The 19,405-nt window shown below is 51.0% G+C and overlaps 1 protein-coding gene across 1 annotated transcript in view; it reads left to right on the top strand.

The window, feature by feature from the left end:
* Positions 1–19,405, top strand: part of CSMD2 (CUB and Sushi multiple domains 2) — a 598,960-nt gene that overhangs the window by 193,427 nt on the left and 386,128 nt on the right. Inside the window, exons 4-5 of the mRNA XM_044237753.1 lie at positions 3,997–4,191; positions 17,813–18,020. Of these exons, the coding sequence (XP_044093688.1) occupies positions 3,997–4,191; positions 17,813–18,020 (403 nt within the window). The remainder of the gene's footprint in view (positions 1–3,996; positions 4,192–17,812; positions 18,021–19,405) is intronic.

Genomic DNA, 19,405 nt, shown 5'->3' with positions numbered 1-19,405 from the left:
CATTATTAAAAAAAAAATACAAGGTTAGTAAATCAGACTGGAGGGAAAAAAACACACAAACCATTAAATCTGGACAATCAGGTAATCACCCTTCATCTGGTTACAGCACCTACAATGATGGAGGGAGGGAGGGAACTCTGGTCGATTAAGCACCTACTGTGTGTTGTCTCTGTTGGAACCAGTATCACAGTCCAATTAAGAGTGCTGAACAATGGAGGCAGAAAGACTGAGATTCACAACCTAGCTCTGCCACTTTCTAACTCTGTAGCCTGGAGGAAGTTGCCAAAACTCTCTGTGCCTCAGTTTTTTCCTCTGTAAAATGAGGATAACAGGTATCCCACTGGATTGTTTTTAGGATTAAGTAAAATTAATTTGTAGCCGGGGCCCTAAAACCTATCCGTTACTCAATAGTGGATATTATAGAGCTAATTTTACTTAATGTGCACAATAGTGGTACTACAGGTTGAACGGTGTCCCCAAAAAGATATACTGAAGTTGTAACCCCCAGTAGCTGTGAATTTGACCTTACTGGAAGTAGGATCTTTGCTGATGATGAAGTTCAGATGAGCCCATTAGCGTGTGTCTTAATCCCAATCCAAAATGATTAGTGTCTCTATAAAAAGGTGAAATTTACATACAGAGACACAGAGAAATAATGCCACTTGAAGATAGGGGATGGGAGTGGTGTGCCTTTAAGCCAAGGAATGCTAAAGATTGCCAGAAAGCCACCAAAAGCTAGGAAGAGACAAGAAAAGTTTCCCTTACAAGTTTCAAAAGGATGCGTTCCTGCTTACACCTTGATTTTGGACTTCTAAACCTGTATATTATGAGACAATAAGTATCTGTTTTTTTTTTTTTTTTTAAGCCACCCAGTTTGTGGTACATTATTACAGCCTTAGGAAACTAATACAATACCCACCATGGGAAGAAACAGTATCCTTATTTTCAGATGAAGAATTGAAGGCCAGAGGCGACAATTCTAGCTTAAGATCACTCAGCTAGTGGTTGCGCTGAGATCTGGAATCCACACCTCCCTGACCCCAACATCTGCCTCCATCTCTGGCCACTATGAGGTCCCTTAGGAGCAGAGCTCAAGATTAAAAAAAGGAGGTGGCATTGGGACTGAGCCCCCATTCATCACACCCAAGTCCCAGCCGAGGGGCCAGGTCAGAGTGGCCTGATTATGAACAGCTCATTAAGTAAAGAGCAGTGAGTGTTTGAGAGTGACTTTTTAAAAAGAATCGACTTTTATTTATGGTGACGTTCCAGTCATTAATTTCGAAGGAAGAAAGCCCAAAGCAGAAGCAGGTTCATTAAAAATTTGACATTAGTAATTTAATTAAATTGGGTCTTTGCATCTCGTTGCGGAAAATGAAACGTTAGTTCTACACCAGTTCTCAGCCCATTTCCCCTGGTTTGCACCCTCCCCTCACCTTAGCTTGCTTTCTTCTCCAAATGTTTACCTGACCCGCCCCTCCACCTCCCGACACTCACAAACACACCCACATCACAGTCACTGCCTCCTCTGCAAGCCAGCAGTGTGAGCTCATGGGAAACGTCAAGGAAGCCAATAGTGTGGGACCATAGGAAATGCCAAGATAGCCAGCAGCGTGGGATCATGTGAAATTCCAAGATGGCCAGTAGTGTGGGATCATGGGAAATTCTGAGGTAGAAAGTAGTGTGGGATCATGGGAAACACTAAGGTAGCCAGCAGCATGGGATCATGGGAAGTTCCAAGGTGGCTAGCAGTGTGAGATCATGGGAAATGCTAAGCTGGGCCAGTGGGCAGGGTGATAGAGTTAATCCCTTCATCTGAGTCATCACACCCTTAGAGATAGAGCATGTGCACTGAGAGCTCTTCAGTCTTTAAGATAACTCACAAAAACTTCTGCCTCTCGAGGGCTGGGACCCTCCTCTAGTTCACTGCTAATTCCCAGCATAGTAGGCCCACAATAAATGTGTATTACATGAAGGAATTAATTGTATTACATGAATTAATTCCTTCATGTAATACATATTTATTGTGGGCCTACATGAATGAGTAACTTCCCCAAACAACTAATTAATGAACACAGAATTAAATCCATGCAAGTGCCAGGCATTGTGTTAGGGCTCCCCGGATATACCTATGGGCCAGACCAGGCCCCTGCCCTTGGGGTCCTAGGACTCCGTGGAATCATGCAGCAACCATTTTATGAGCACCTACTATGTGCCGGGCACTGTGTCAGCCAGCAATGCATCATTTATTGTCAGTAACCCCCTCCACCAGCAGGTAGTATTCTCCTTTCTCAGTTGAGGAAATCAAGGCTTAGAGAGGTCACATGAGTCAAGGCCACAGAATAAGACAGAGAACAGTGCCTGGTTGCAGAACCAGATCAAGGTGATTCCAAAGTCTGCCACTTCTCCCTACACCATGCTTTCTCTTCCTGGATGGGGAGGGAAAGCCTTCTTTCTGAGGGTTCTAAGATTATCAGTGTTGGTAGAGAGGGTCCTGGAAGACGGCAGCGTGGTCAGGAAGAGGGTATGGCAAGGGCCCGGGAAACCCTCTAGGATTCAGGGTGGCCACCTCCACTTCTTCATCGTTACTCCTCATCCTGGCCACCGTGGCCCTCTTATTTCAGGCTTCTTGAGCCCCTAGGTGGTCTCTGGCCTCGGGCCACTTGTGCATGATATTTCCTTTTCCTGGGACACTCTTTAGCCTGACTAATTCTTACTAATCTCTCAGGATTCAGCATAGATGTCACCTCTTCCAGGAAGCCATCTCGGACTGCCCTAGACTGGGTTTGGTCCCCTGCCTGGTCTCTATCCTATCAGAACATTTAACATACCTTTAATTGTGCACATCTCTCATGAAGTGTGCTCGGATTCGTGTGTGTCATATTTACGTGTCTGCCGGGCTTTCTCCTAAGCACTTTGCATATCTTTGCTAATTTAATTTTCCCAAATACCCGTTGAGGGAGGAAAGTACTGTTGTGATCCCTGTCTTGCAAACGAGGAGGCTGGGGCACAGGGGACTTAAGGGACTTGCTTGGGGTCCCAGAGGTAGTAAGCCATCTGTTCAAGATATATACCCAAGTTCTTGCATCTGTACTCCCCACCACCCTGCTCTATAGCCTCTCAGTGATGCCTCAGTGAGCCATCACTAGGTGATGGACGTATACTTGGATGGTGCTCTGGACATGTCCGTGAGCCCTTGTCACTGCCCTATGGGGACATCTTGAATGGGAAAGAGGTCTGATCTTCAGGGCACAGGCAGTTCTAACTCTGGGGAGATAGGCAGAGGGTTGGGGGAGCAGGATTGGGTTGAACAAGTGACTCAGGCAGAGGAGCTGCTCCCACCCTCCCTGGAGATTGGTTGGTAGGCTCCCCAATTTCCTCAGGATAATGAGAGCCCACTCGTAGCTGCCCGTGATGCTTGGCTTGGGTCACACCCTGTACGTTGTAATCCCCAGCTCCCCCTTAAAGTGGGTCATTTGGATTTGAACTCAGGTTCTTGTCTTCCCACTTCACTGCCTGTTCCAACACTAACAGCCCCTTCAACTGTCCCTAACCTGCTGGGCCAAAGGGCCCCTCCAGCAGCCAGGACAGACACACATGAAAGGAGGGACGCTGGGTTTAATGAGCACCACGCCATGCTCTGCACCCCTCCCCTGGTTGTGAGGCATGTGGACTATGAAATCAGGGCAACCAAACCCAAGAGATTAAAGTAATTTTTCCCTGGAGAATCTCGAGTGATGGGACTGTCATAAGCTATAGCCATGGTTGCGCGGGAGAAAAGGCAGGAAACCTGGATGTCCAGTCATAAACTGCAAGTGTGGCCCCTCCTTAATGCAGGGCCACCAGGAGTACTCAGAGACCAGGCAGCCTCGAGATGGCCTGCCCATCTACCCGGGAAATGAGACCCGGGGAGGTGACTTGTCCGGGCAGGCACTGCTTTGGAAATGGGCTTTGTGGCTGAAGCCTCGCTCACAGGTGATGTGTCTCCCTTTCTCACAGTGCTCCCCAGTCACACATGTGGGAACCCCGGGCGGCTGCCCAACGGCATCCAGCAGGGCTCAACCTTCAACCTCGGGGACAAGGTCCGCTACAGCTGCAACCCCGGCTTCTTCCTGGAGGGCCACGCCGTGCTCACCTGCCACGCTGGCTCGGAGAACAGCGCCACGTGGGACTTCCCCCTGCCCTCCTGCAGAGGTAGGCGGCCAGAGAGGGTCTGAGGAGTGGGCAGTAACTGGGAATGCTGGAGCTTCTAGTGGGACCTGGTCTTTGCGGGGGAGGGGAAGCTACACCGTCCACTCCAGCCACGTTGGGGGTGCCTGCTATGGGGAACGCATGTCTGGAGATCACCGAGAGTCCTAGGGTATCCAGCTATTCCAGAGGCCTCTCAGCTTCACTGACTTTCCAGCCCTCAGGTGTTCCTCTCCTTGATCCCTTTCCCCCACATCAACAAACTCATTATTATTTTTTTTTAAGATTTCATTTATTTGATAGAGAGATGGCAAGAAAGGGAATACATGCCGGGGGGAGAGGGGGAGGGAGAAGCAGGCTTCCTGCTGGAGCGGGGTGCCCAATGTGGGACTCGATCCCAGGACCCTGGGATCATGACCTAAGCCGAAGGCGGATGCTCAATGACTGAGCCACCCAGGCAGCCCAACAAACTTATTTTTAACCAGTCTGCCCTCCTGTCTAGAAGAAACATGGTTTCTTTTTGTTACGGAATATCTGTGTGCAAGTGTCTTCCTCAGCTGCTTTCCTTCCTTTCAAGCACCCTGGCCATTCTGCTTTTCCCTCGCCTATAAATTTCCTATAAATTCAGCCTCTCTCCCTGTTCCATGGAGTCCTCCTCTCAGCCTCCAAATATGCTCAAAACCTCTTTACCCCAACAGCCCTCCCACCCCCAAAACCCGCTGCCTTAGCCTCCCAGCTAAGGTGACCAACTTATCCTGGTTTTCCTAGGATTTTCCCATTTTTAGCTCTGAAATTCTCTCATCCTGGAAACACCCTCAGCCCCTCAGGCAAAGCAGGATGATGGGTGACCCTCTTCCCAGCCTATTTCTTATTGTCCCTCCAGTCTGTAATGACTGAGTTTACTTCTAGGCTAATTTCCCATGCCTCTAATCCGATGACAAAAACATGATCATTTTTAAATGATCTTAGAGAATTCAGAGTAAGAGTAAAGAAGAAACAAAATTTACTCATTTTAGCAATGATTTTCGTGTATTTCCTTCCTGTCTTCTAATCCATACTGCATTATGCATCTATTATGAATATGGGTATAGTTGAGATTATTGTGTGTGTAGATTTTTTAAGGCACCCCTTAAAGGCTGTGACATTGTACTCTAGTGTTTCCCCAGGCCACCAGAAACACCTGGCATCTCGAGAGCTCCATCCAGCCTTGTCTCTGCCCACCCCCACCCCCACCAACCTCCCACTTACTCCTCTGCAGACCGGCCTTTGGCTCCAATATTCTGCATCATGTTGTCAAATCAGATGGGAATTGTTTTGGCCCTTCTATTTCTTGACCTCTCAACAGCCATTTGCACAACTGACCACTCTTTTCTTCTTGAAACTCACATCTTTAAATTGTGCAAATCCCAGAACACTCCACTATAGGTCTGAAGGGGGGTGTGGGGGGGATCGTTTCAAGGAGTTGAGAAACCCAGCTCTCCTTGGGTTCAAGTTTTGCCTTTCTCTTGGAGGCAGCTTTTCTGTAAATACTGTCCAAAGACTAGCTTGGGGAGACGGGCTCCCCTTTCCCGCCATATGCGTACACCCTTTGTACTATCTGCACCAGGGGTGGAAAATCCTTGGCAAATATGTCCCTTCCCTTGTTCCCACGCCAGTGGCAGACATAATTAATTGATCACAGCACCCTTTCTTGAGCCCACACACGGCTATGAATTCCTCCCCAACAGACAAGCCACAGCCAGTCGGCGTGAGTCGCCACCTGACCCCATGTTTGTTTACTCCTCGACCATGTTGGTCCTTCTTGGTGGAACCCAAGAAAACGAGAGTCTCCCTCCTTACCTTCCTAAGGGCTCCTCTCAGGCCCCATTTCTAACTTGGGATGTGCCTCTTGTTACGTGCTTGCTATCAGGAATGACCAACCCCATCAGGGGAGACCTTGGCCCCTCCACAAAGGTGTGTGACTCTGTGGACCAAACAAGGCCTAAAACTGTTGTCTTCACTCCTCTTAGAGAATCCTTACCCACCCCCGGCCTAGAGGATATCCCAGCTGAACACTCTGACCTTCCTGGGAAGGGTGTCAGAGTTGGGACGTGATACTAGAATATGAAACCAGGTAATATATGAAATCAAGTATTTAAGTTGTGAAACAAGACCCACCCTTCTCCTTCCTCTTATAGCACTCTAAATGCCATGCTCTTTCAAGATGGAACTAAACAACAGTGGCAGCCCAAGTGTGAGAGGCAGCCGGGCTGTCCCCACCCCCTGTCCTGCACCATATAATCCACATCAGCACCCACCCTGATAGGGTAGAAATCCTCTTCTCTGATGTCATCAGCTTGAGCCTTCTCTGAACCTGGATCTCACATGCCCTGTCTCCTTGGGTTCTACTCTTTGAGCTGAGGTCAGGAACTTGGCCCATTGTCCCCAGGGGAAAAATAAAACAAAACAAAACGCAAAACCCACTAACAAAGGTGTTTGCACACATGCAGGGCAGCTCTTTGTTGAAGGTGTTGATGGCAACAGAGGGAGCTTGTGGCTCAACAATGCGAATGGCCGAGAATGACAGTCTGAGTCATCAGGAACCTCCAAAGCTTTCAGCCCTGTTCTCTGGAAGCTTGTCCTTGGCTTCTGTCTTGGCAGGCTCAGGCTCCCCTGGGGCTGTGCATCACACCCTCTCTTCTTTCTCCATCCTCCTTCACTTGGCCCCTCTTGACTTTGGCCCTGCAGGGGATTTGCATTGACTGCTTAGGCACAAGAGCCCCATTGCCTCTTGGCTTTGCTGTCTCCTTCCAGGCTAACGGGTCCCTTCCCAGGGTGGTATTGTCCTGAACAGAGCCACCTCACAAGAAACTTGGCTGGCTGTGAAAGTGCCTTTTTTATTAATCCACCAGTAAAAAAGGAGTGCTGAAGGCTGTCCCCTGGAGGTCTTCCTTGGTTGGGTGGGCTCACGGCCCCTCAGTCTCGAGCCTGCATGTCCGGGTGTGGGACCAGGGCCGGGGGTGGGGTGGCGTGGGCTGGGGTGATGGTGCTTCCCCAGCACTCACACCCCAACAGTGGTTCATGGGCAAGGGGGGCCTTTCTGGGGCACGACTCTTTCCCTGTCCTCTCTCCTTCCTCTTTTGGCCTCTCAGATGATGACGATCTTCCTCGCCTCTCCCCAGCCTTTCCTTTAACCCCAAAGGTCCTAGCATGGCCTCACCTCTAGGGACATCTTGCATCTCTTGGGATTTCTCATCCACTACATACCTTCTAATTGTCACTTGGAGATGACTCTCCAGTGTCTGTCTCTAAGCCTACTCTCTATCCCACGTTGCAGGCCCCCATGGGTATCAGACTCTACCAAACCTTTCCCGGGTGTGTGCCTCAAATGGGGCACATCCAAAATCTAATTCTTTCTGCCCTCCCAAACCTGCTGTCTGTGTGCCTCCCGCAGCTCAGTGAAGTGTCACCATCCAGGGTGACCAAGCCAGATACCCCAGTGGCATCTTACAGCCCTCGCCCTCCTTGTCCCCGACACCATCAGCCACCATGTCCTGTTGCATCTCTCTGCACCTGTCCTCGCCTCCAAGCCTCTGCCCCTGCCCAGGGGCTCTGGCTAGGGACAGTCCGGACAGCCTCACATCCCATCTCACCTGTCCCACTGCAAAACAGCCCTCCCAGATCCCCCACCCCGCCCCAACATGACCCAATCCATTCTCCACTGCTGGAGTGACCGTCTAAGCCACAGATCTGACAGAATCACTTGTTACTTAGAAGGCAGCCAGTGGCTCTTCCTCCCTGATGGGGTCAAGTTCGGATTCCTTAGCATGGACAAGGCCCTTCCAGAAAGAGTCCTACCTAGGCTGATCTTTCTAAGTCTTTTCTCAGTAGCTTCTAATTTTGCTACACCAGAGAAGGTCCTCTTCTGGAACACACCAGGGAAGCCAGCCAAGGATGTCAAGTGTGGCTTCCAGAAAGGCTTCGAGTCCTGGAGGCTCCTTGGTGTCTTCGGGGGCTGAGATGTGTCTCCACTCATGACTGGGGGAGGACAGATGGCTCTCCCACTCTCTGAGCCCCAGTGCCTCCCCCATTCTGTGGGCTCCGGGTCCATTTCTGGTTCCTAGTTCACCAGAAGCTGCAAGAACAGTCTGAGACGTGTCCTCAATAACGCCAGTGATTTTCCAAGCTGCACCTCCTCGGGAGGCCAAGCCATACAGGAGCTGAGGGGGTTGGTCCATCAGGCATCCCACGATGCCAGGAGTCGCGGTCACGCCAGAGCTACCGGTTCGTACTCAGGAAGGATTAAAGCCTTTGGCCTTTATTCCTCTTGTGTAGAACTCTCAAGGGCTGGCATCTGTGAATGGATAAACCTCATCCACTGGGCAGTGGTCCGTAAATATTTGCTGAATGAGCGGATGACTGGATGGTTCTAATTCACCACCAGAACCGTGTAGGCATAGGAGCCTGAAAGGCAAATTGCTGGCCTGGGTTAACCCACCTGCCCAGCAGTGCTGAGTGATGCAGAGTCTGAGGCCAAGGCTTCCTGGAACAGGCTGGAGGGCCAGAAATGCCACATGCCTGGCTGAAAGGTAGACTCAGCCTAAACTAAGGGGGAGTGAGGACCCACTAGGATATTAGGGGGCAGAACAGGTGCAAGGCTGACCTCCAAGGAGCCCCATCCCAAGGCTGCTGGCCCTCTGAGGCTTGGTCTAGCTGGCAAAGGGAAAGAGGCAGGGCCTGTGACCTCCCTTTGCTTTGTGTCCCTCTAGGCACCTTGTCAAAGGCAGAGGTCCCTGGGAGGCTCTGAGCTTTGTGGAACCTCTTTGAATCACAAGAAGGAAGACCATGTCGGTTTCAGCAGATGGCCTCTGAATTGGGATGGGCATGGGCCCTGGAGCAAATAAGGCTTCCTGGGGAAGGAATGGGGTTCGGATGTGCGGGGGGCTGGGGGATAGGTGGAGAGAAAGCATCTAGAGCAAGTAATGCTTGGCCTCTGAGGTTCGAGCCAAACACTGCCGGCTGTCCCCTCACTTGAGGAATGGATCATTGATCTGCGGAAGCTTGGGCTGCAATTGTCCAGCTGCATTCCCGATTTTCTAGCCCCAGGGAGAGGGATCTGGGGAAGACGAGACAAAGGCAGTGTGCTATGGAAAGAGCATGGAGTCAGAAGGGTCCAAGTCAGCCCTAGCCATCCCGTGCCAGCTCAGAGTTGCAGGCCACTGGAGTGCTGCTAAGCCTCCTCTCATTTTCATGTGGAGAACATGAGCAGTGGGCTTAGTGGCTTACTCATTCGTTCACTCCGGATTCAGCAACTTCATGAGGGCCTACCGCGTGCTAGACAGTTAGTAACTCAATCCTTATCTATCGACGGCCGATTTTTGTTGAACATTTGTTATTCTAGATACAGAGAATCCCCATGGTGAAAAGTCAGACCAGGCGCCATGAGATCATGGAGTATTTATTTATCTGATTTTAGCAGCTGGGAGGCAGAACACAGATAAAAATCAAATACACAAATTTCAGATTATGAGGAAAATGAAGCGGATCATGATAAGAAGGCTACTCGAGACGGAGCCCTCAAGAGCAGTCCCCTCTGAGCAGATGATACCTGAATTCCTATGTGAAGACCCTGGGAAGGGCATTCACAGCAAAAGGAACAGCAGGTGCAAAGGCCCCGAGGCAGGAGAGAGTTTGACACGTTGCAGAAAGAGAAACCAGGCCTGTGTGGCAAAGTAGAACGGGGGGAAGGAGTTGGGGGAGAGGAGTTGCGGTGATGAAGTAGAACAAGAAGTTGGGGTGTGGTTCTAAGTTCAGAAAAAAGCCAGGGAAGAATTTTAAACGCAGGTGTGGTGCAGCTGAACTTATTTTTTTCCAAAGTTCACCCTGAGAGCTAGAATGAGAGGGACTAGAGCCGGCAAGAGGTGCAGCCAGGAGAACCAGTCAGGAGGCAGCTACCATAGGCAAGCAGGCTGGAGACTCTGCCTTTGAGCCACAGGTGACCATGGGAGAGATGGATTGCATGTAGGTGCGGATGGAACAGAGAGAGGGTCAAGGTTGACTCCTAAGCTCGAGAGCTGGCAGGCTGGGAGTGCCGATACCCGAGATGGGAATGACTAGCACAGGGAGTTGGAAGCATGTGCCCTGAGGGGGATCAAGAGAGCTCATTTCATCCGGATAAAGTCTGAGATGCCCATGAGACATCTGCGGGGGAGGGGGATTTTAACTCTGTGGTTGGGGAAGTTCTGAGCTAGGAAGAGATGGGGGAAGGGATACGAGACCCTGTGTTGGCACCATGGGTGGCAGAGAGGGTCTGAGAACTGCACGCTGGGCCCCTTTATTCTGATCACACTACACGACATGCAGAAAGTACCAAATATGCCAACCAGTGTGGACCTTGAGTGATTCTGGAATGCACCATGGCTTCCAGATACTGTTCCTAACCACAGGGTTCTTCTCTTCCCGTTAGGGTCACCAGTCCTTCTCCAATCACCTTTGCCATCACTGTTACTATAGTAGAACCACCCAGAATGTGTTCTAGAGTCCAGTCACCTGGATTCAAATCCTGGCCTTGCCATGCCTACCCACTAGCTGAGCGACCTTGGGCTAGTTACTCCACCTCTCTGTGCCTTGGTTTGCTCACCCGTAAATAATACCAACAACAATGCGTATCACAAGGAGGAAGCAGAGTTCAAGTTGATCAACACTGTGTGTGCAGCAGACGGCCTTATTCATAGCGCTGACCCAGGGAGAGTGAGCTGCTGTGATTCGAACTGCCACCACACTGCAGGCTGGCGTTCAGGGAGCTCCACCTGTCCTCCAGGCCCTGCTCTGCCTCCTGCAAGCTTCAGCGAATCCCCATAGGAGCCCCAGGAGGTCAGAGCTTGCTCTCCCCTGGTGCACATGAGGGAACTGAGGTGCGGAGAGGTGAGGCACCTTGCCTGCGGTCGCACGGCTCGAGGGCAGTGGACCCAGGATTCTAGCCAAGGCCACGCATCTCCCAGCCATGATCTTGACCTCCACTGTCGGCTGCAGACAAGGACAATGGCCTGTGACACCTGGCAGGAGACTCGTGGTGACACTGTTGCTTTCAGAGCTCCAGCTTGGTGGCTCAGGGCCTGAGAGCTTGATCCTCTCCCAGGGGCATCCCCTGATGGGTCCACTAAGCCAGGCACTGCCCAGTCTCCTGTGTTCCCCCGGGACTTTCCTCTCTAGACTGTCCCAGGAGCTCCAGTAGAGAAGCCTCAGGGAAGGGGCCCAAGGTGGTTCTGCTGGGCAGATGTTGCTTCAGTGTGGGGTGGGAGGAGCCAGCATCTGTGGGAGCTGCTTCTGTTCTTTAGGGGAAGCCTGACCCAAGACTCACCCACCTCCACCCGAGTACAGGAGCTGGACGGCACTTTGCAGGCAGCTCAAAGCCCCCACCTCGGGCCACTCAGGCAGAGGGAAGGAGGAGCAGGAGGAGCTTCTCATACTTGGAAAAACCCCTCTCCAGGGCCTGTTGCTTCCAGGGGCTCCTCTAGCCTATGTCTGGTGCAGCATTGGAAGTAGGTGCTTAACGGCATGGCTCCGGAGTCAGAGTGATCTGGGTTCAAGTCTGACTCTAGCAGTTAGTAGCCATGTGACTGTGGGCAAGTTTCAAAAACCACAGAGTCATTGGGGCGCCTAGGTGGCTCAGTTGTTGGGCATCTGCCTTTGGCTCAGGTCATAATCCCAGGGTCCCAGGATCGAGCCCCACAGGGGCTCCCTGCTCTCAGGGATACTGCTTCTCCCTCTCCCTCTACCTGCAGTTCTGCCTGCTTGTTCTCTCTCTCTCTCTCTCTCTCTCTCTCTTTCTGTCAAATAAATGAATGAATAAATCTTAAAAACAAAACAAAACAAACAAAAAAACACCGAGTCAGGATGCCTGGGTAGCTCAGTTGGTTAAGCGTCTCCCTTCAGCTCAGATTGTGATCCCAGGGTCGTGGTGTCGAGTCCCACATAAGGGCCCCCTAGTCAGTGGGGAGACTTCTCCCACTGCCTGCACATGCTCTATGCCCTGGCACATGCTCTCTCTGTCTAAATAAATAAATAAATACGATCTTTTAAAAATAAATAAAAAACCACTGAGCCTCAGTTTCCCTATCTGTAAAATGTAGATGATATTATACCTATCTCTTCAAGCAGTTTGAGGATTAAACAAAAAAGTATCAGCAGAGCATTTAGCACAATGCCTGGCCTGTACTCGAAGCTCAACAGAGTTACGTAACTGAATACCATGTCCCACCTGTATTCTTCTCCCCAGAAGGATGCCTTGGGGGACCATATCCATGGATGGCATCCGGCGTTGGGGAGGAGCAGAAATACCAATGCTCTCAGGCAACTGCAATTTCTTAATTTCAAGAAAGGGCATCTTTGATCAAGCCAAGGATAAAGGGGCTTTATCTGAACCCCCAGAAGAGGTGACTGATGAGGCTGAGCAGGTCCCTGGAGCCCCCAGGGCCCCTGAGCCATACAGCACAAGGAAAGGGGGGGACATCGAGGCTTTGGGGAATTCACACCCTGGCTTCTGCCTCACACTTGAGTTGTCAGGTGGCAGCTTCTCCCCCAGGGCCGATGGGGAGTTTTGTTGCCTCAGAGACAGAGTAGCCTGGGGAATGAGGACATGGATAGAAGCCCAGAGCTAAGTGTCCCCAAATTTGCAGGCGTCCAGGATTTGGCACTGGCAATGGCCTGAAATGTAAGGAAGGGAGGAGTAGGATGGTTCCCCCGTCCCTGCCTGAAATTTGTGAGTCACTGGAGACTTAACAGACACCCAAGGGGGCCGGGGGTAGTTCTCTCAAATTATAGTTAATTGAAGAAATTTCGGTGGAGCTTTAGGTCGATCATAAATAAAGTCATAAACTTGGAAGGGCAACGCTCAGCATCACACACTTGCACCTTGGAATATACAGGACTTAATGGCAGAGCAGAATGCCCATTACCAGAGAAGGAGAAAGTGTAAATTAATATTTTAGGACTGTGGTGTCAGCTGAAGGTTATATTTTATGGCTCTGAAGTTGTAAACATGAAATATGATGCCTTGTTTCAAGGCAGAGGATATCTCCAAACAACTTCTAGAGCATCTTCAATCAAAGCCGATGTTCAGGAACCAGGGGGTTGGAGGAGCCCGAGGAGGAGGGCCCACTCACATGGGAAAGGGGCCACCTTCAAAGTGGACTGGCAGCTCTGGACAGAGGGCCCAAGCTCTCCGGTGTTCAGTCCCAGCACAGTCTAGAAATCAGACTAAGTTTAGGAGCTTTGAAGATCTCAGGATGGCTTACCAGACTGCTTTCAAGCAGGGTGTGTGGTATCTTGACAGAGGCCACAGTCCTGGTGCCAGAGAGACTCAGCTGGAATCCTAACTGGCCACCCACTGTGTGACCTTAGGGAAGTTGCTTAACCTCTCTGAGCATGCTGTTTCATTTCATTGTTCAACAGCTGTTTACTGAGAGCCTACCAAATGCCAGAAGTGATAGGTGCTGGGGGCATTTTCATTTCCTCAGAGCTGAGTAGCCCTGAGGTTCCACTGAGCTCCATTAAACCCCTTGCTGGATGTCAACAGTCCTTTCTCCTTCCCAGAAGAGAGTCTTGCTACTGAAATTCTGGGTCCAGAGGCAAAGGTGTGTTGTTCTAAAAGACATTTCTTCTGAGTGAAACTTACAACTCACATCAAGGACAAACTTCCTAAAGTCCCAGCCTCATGGCATAAGGCTCTTAGCCAGGGCGGTGAGAGGCTACACACCACCCAGCCACAGTGAGCCAGCAGCCATCTGCCCAGCCTTGCTGCCCACAGACACAGCCCCTGCCCTCGTGGAGTGTACAGTCTAGACATTAAAAAAATGACATAACCCATCAATGAATTTGGGAAAATGATTCATTATGGGAAAGTATGTACCGTCTGAAAGCATAAGATGGGGGGAAGGGTTTTCTGTATCTGGAAAGATCCTTGAGGAAGTGACACTTAGACTGGGACCTAGAGGCTGAGGAGGGACCATCCAGTCCCCAAGAGGTGGGGAAGAAGGTTCCAGAAAGAGTAAGTAGCACTTTCCAGGTCCTGGAGCAGGGAGATGCTTGGTACATCGGAAGAGCTGGGAGGAGGCCAGAGTGGCAGTGGGAGGTAGTCAGGAAATACTGGTATGAAGCAAGGCCCTGTACACCTTTATAAGCCACAGAATGGTGTACTATATCATGAGTGACTGTGGGAGTTACTAAAGGTTCTTACAGAGACGAGGGGCATCCTTAGGTCTGCATTTCCAGAATGGCTCAGGCTTCCATGTAAAGAATAATGGGCTGGAGCAGGAGGGGTGTTTGGAGACCAAGAGGGAAGCCTCATGGCTGTGGACTTGGATGATCACATGGCTTCACATGCAGCAGGTGCAGGGCAGATGGGGAACCCAGTCAAGAGCTACTTACAGGGAGGAATGGGATTTGGTCTCCAGCTGGGTGTGGCATGTGGGAGAGGTCACTGATGGCCCTAGCCACCTGGCATAAGGTAGGTAGGACGGACACTCTCTGGGAAGGAAATGCTGGAAGGTCAGGTTCAGTAGGAGGAGAGTGCGATGGTGGTCTTGGTTGGGTTGAGGTAGTGAACAGTGTAGGATATCTGGTTGGGTTTCTAAGACCAGAATCACATGGAGGCGGCAGAGTCACCGTCTTCCCCCTTGACCTGCTCCCCTCTGGCATGGCCATGGCCAGCTGATGCTCCTCATACTGCTTCCTCACACCAGTCCCCCACTCGGAGTCCCCCTCCCCCCTGACCCTGACCGGTCTTCCTTTCAGGTGTCTTTGCTTCTGCCTGCTGGTCATTAAATGTTGCTCTTCCTGGGCCTTCTTTACTGCTGTGGAGACACAGTTTCTCTTTGTCCCACTGACTCCCAGCCTCAGAGGCCCCCTGGGCTCATGGTCTCTGTGGGCACTGCCACCAGTTTACTCAGCAGCTCAGACTCAGCATGGAAGAGCTGAGGGCCATCACTGTCCCACTGAGCTTCTTCTCTTCTGGGGCTCCCATTTACCCAGACAGTGTCATAATGCTGCCCTGTTAGAAACCTCCACCTCTTCTTTCCCTCCTTCTCTCCTTCGCTGGCCACTCCCAGGTGGAGACCGTGTCCTCTCACTTCTCCCCCGCCTGGCTCCTGAATCCTTCTGTTCCTTCTCTTTCTCCCACTGCCACTGCCCCTCATTGAGGCTTTGATGAGTAGAACAACCTCTTCGCGCTAACAGTTGGCATTTATAAATGGGCTCATTCTCTTGAACTAGACCTTGACCCTGTAGAATGACATTAATGAGGATAGTTCAGGACCCCCAAATGAACTCACCTTGACCTCCATCCCACACTTCTTCTGTATATCCAGCTGTCAACTCTGTCTCTGCACCAGGACATCCCTCATGCACACTCAGCCCTTGGATCCAAAACTGAACTCCTGCTTGCCTTCCCCACAAGGCACACCCCTCCTGGATTCTTGCTATATATAGGCAGTACCTTTCATTCATCCAGATTCTCATGCCCCAGACCTGGAGCCCATCCCTCCCAACTGCCAAAGATTCTGCTTCTAAAATCTCTCTGAAATCAGTGCTCTTCCTGCAGTCCCCATGACTTCAGATCCAATCTCATCTGGCCTCCCCTGGACTTTGGTGACTATGTCCTACCAAAAACATCATGCCCACTCCCCTCACTCAGACCTCCTCTGTGCCACGGCTCCAGTGATCTTTCTAAAATGCAAATTCAATCATATTTCTTCACTACGTTTGATTCCCAAGATGAAGTGGAAGGAAAAGGAGAACTTAGTACCTGCTGGGCGTCTACATGGGCCAACCACTGGCTGATGCTAGGCACTGCACCATTAACGATCCCATCCAGTTATCTCAGCAAACCATCATACAGAGAAGCCAAATGAAGCTGCCAGAAATAATCGCCCAATTGGGGTCACATGGCTAGGAAATGGTGGAGGCTGAATTCAAATCTAGGCCCTCCTGACCCCCAAATCCATTTTCTTTCCAATACAGTCCACTGCTTCCAAATCTTCTTGGCCCAGAGTTCTCTGTCACACAGATCCTTCTCCATTGCCGGTACCATCACCCACCATTCCTCTTAGTTCGCTCTGTGATAAGCTGTCGAGAGCCCCTTATCTTGGCATGCCTTGTTGCCTTTGTGCTTCTGTGCTTAAGACACTCATTTCCCTGTTTTCTTAAATGCCATACCCTTTCTTCTCTATCTAGAGAACTCCTATTCACCCTTCAGAACCTAGCTCTAAGGGCATCTCCTCTGTTAACCTTTCTCAAGCTGAGTCACCCAAGCAAAGTAATTTGCTGCTTTATCCATGTCCTCCAAGTATGAACTATACTCCTCCTGGGAGATGGAAGAGTGCATTGGTTAAGGGCACAGCTCCTGGAATCAGGCTTAGAATTCCAGCTCCTTCAGTCACTATGAGCTGTGTCACCTGCAGCAAATGCCTGACTCTCTGTGTGCCTTAGTTTCCTCACCTACAAAATGGGCATATTACTTCACAGGGTCAAAGTAAGGACTACGTGAAAGATGTAGCATCATTAGAATGGTTCCTGGTATAGTGTAAGTGCTCCAGAAATATGAGCTTTTGTTATTGTTACCAGGCGGCCTCTGGCACACATGGGGAGCCGGCTTCTGCATTTCTCCGTCCTTCACCACATAATCCTGCCTCTAGCAACACATGCTAAGTGCACTGCGCTCGCTTGCTTGGGTACAGGTTCTAGGACAACAGCTTAGACACCAGCCAGCTAGTGAGCCACAGGAAAAGGATTAAGATGGCAGCCTCCGATGATCCAGAAGCCAGACCTCTTACTAACTAGTCTGTTTCAGAGCATGCTCCCCGGATCATTTTTTCTAAATTATCAAGTCTCAGCTGGGGTTTGGCTGGAACAGTGTGACCGCCAGGTTGTGTGGTGGGAGGAGGGAAACACAGTCCCTGCCCTTGGGGATTCCCAGCAGAGCTCAGAACCTGCATGGCAGACAGACAGATGAATGGGTCACTTGGACAGGGCCACGTACATGTCTACCATCAGACACGTTGCAGCAGGAGCCCAGAGCAGAGAGCAGTCCCCAAACGCTTGTGGGCATGAGGTTCTCTCCCAAGAGGTGGCATGGGAGTCAGGCCTAAAAGCAGGAGAAAGGCTGGCCTGGAGAGAAGGCATCCTGGGCAGAGGGGGCCACAGTGTGAGTGCAGGGCAGAAGGCTGGCTGCGCATGGCGTGAGAACAGAGCCGGCCCGAAAACAAGGGCAGGAGGGAGGATCTCAGTGGTCTGGCCAGAGTGTCACCCCGTGGAGCTGTGTTGAGTTTTTGTCTTGTTTCCCACATTGGAGGCTTCCTAAGTTCAGGTGGGAAGAAATATCCTGTTCCCCACAGTCGTGACCATGGCAGTAAAGGTGACAGCTGAGTCCTTCCCTGCTCACAGCAGACCAATATGTGTGGTACTCCGAAGGTGTCCTGAACGTCAGAGTTCAGTCACAGTTCAGGGGCTGTGTCACCTTAGGTAGGTGACATAACTTCCCCGTGCCTCAATTTCCTCATCCATTCAAGGAGAATAGTCAGATCTGAGATTCTTAGAACAGGGCCTGGGAACTAGAGCAGCTCACCTGAGCCTCTTCTCTGTGTGCCCACAGCGGACGATGCTTGCGGGGGAACCCTGCGGGGCCAGAGTGGCATCATCTCCACCCCCCACTTCCCGTCGGAGTACCACAACAACGCCGACTGCACGTGGACCATCCTGGCCGAGCTGGGAGACACCATCGCCCTGGTCTTTATTGACTTCCAGCTAGAGGACGGTTACGACTTTCTGGAAGTCACAGGCACTGAAGGCTCCTCCCTGTGGTAAGTGCAGTAGCCCCTCCCAGTCTCCATCTGGAGGCACAGTCTCCTCCAAGGCAGGGCCTGCACTCCAAGGCCCCTTTGCCACATCATGGACCCACAGTTGATGAGTCTGGTTCTCATCGTGATGAAAACTCCCTGCGTGTTTTCAGAACTGGGTCCATTTTTACAGTGATTTTGGGATCTGATTTGATGTGTACTCTTGCTGAAGACGATGGGGCCTTGGCAGAGTGACCAGCCAGGGCAGTTGCCCTGAGAGTAAAAATGCTTTCTTTCTCAGGCCAGAGACTCAGTGTGCGTGTTTGAAGTACAGTTGCCTTTGTGGAGGGTGTAGTCACAGTGTCCGACGAAGGGAACAGAATTGTTAGGTGGTAGTCCCTAGGGCCCTCTCCTGGGCAAGGTTTCTGATGGGAAGTGTCCAGCTTCCGGTTTGGGTGATAAGCCTTGAGTAGTGGCGTGGGGCTTAGAATGTTCTCTCATCGTCTCCTTGTGGCTGTGTTATCGGAAAGAGGGCAAAGGGGATGGTATCAGCCCATCAGGTGCCCACAGAAAGGTGTCAAGACTTGCTTCCCATAAGATGGGGGGTGTCTTGCAAGCTTCATTGCAGCATAGGGGAAGCACAGAGAAGGTGTCCCCAAGGACTCTGAGAGTCAGGGAAGGACAGTGCCTGGGAAGGAGATGTGGCATTCAGTATAAGTGGGGAGGAAGGGAAGGAGAGAAAGCAAACAGGAGGCAGGGGCACACTTACTGAACCCCTCTTTCAGACCAGATGTCATGTCACAGGATAGAAACAACAGCTGTGGAAGAAAGGGTCCTTGGAGGGTGAGAAAACCAGACAAACCCACAGCAGGAGCCAAGTGTGACTATTTCCAGGGAACAGAATTGGAACTGACTCCTCCCAAATGTGGGCTAGGAGATCTGGGGACCGGTGTAGGCTGGAGAACTCAAATGTCCTGGCACAGTGGAAGGCGATCTGACCCAAGAGTCCAAAGACCTTGGTGCCATAAGCTTGTTGAGTGAACTTGGCCAGATCATTCACTCCCCTGGATGGGGAGTTGAGGGAAACACATGTGAGTCAAAGACTGACCACTATAGGCAGGTTGCTGTTCTGTCAATGGTCTGGGGCAGCAGCTGGACACATGTGCTAAGAGTGGGGATGAAAGCCTGGGCGCCCCTCTTCTGGACTGGGACCCCAGTGCCCTGCCAGCCCGAGGCCCTCTGGCCTCCTGCCTCTTTTTGTTAAATATCAATTTTTGTGACTGCAAATAGAATACATCTTCTTTGTATAGAAAACATCAAAAGGTATGGAGAAATGAATAAGAAATATTAAGAGTTTGGGACACCTGGGTGGCTCAGTGGGTTAAAGCCTCTGCCTCTGGCTCAGGTCA

This window comes from Neovison vison, chromosome 2 (assembly GCF_020171115.1).
Source record: "Neovison vison isolate M4711 chromosome 2, ASM_NN_V1, whole genome shotgun sequence".
NCBI classification, from domain to species: domain Eukaryota; kingdom Metazoa; phylum Chordata; class Mammalia; order Carnivora; family Mustelidae; genus Neogale; species Neogale vison.
The sequence above is the reverse complement of the archived record's forward strand: the minus strand, read 5'-3'. Positions and strand labels throughout refer to the sequence as shown.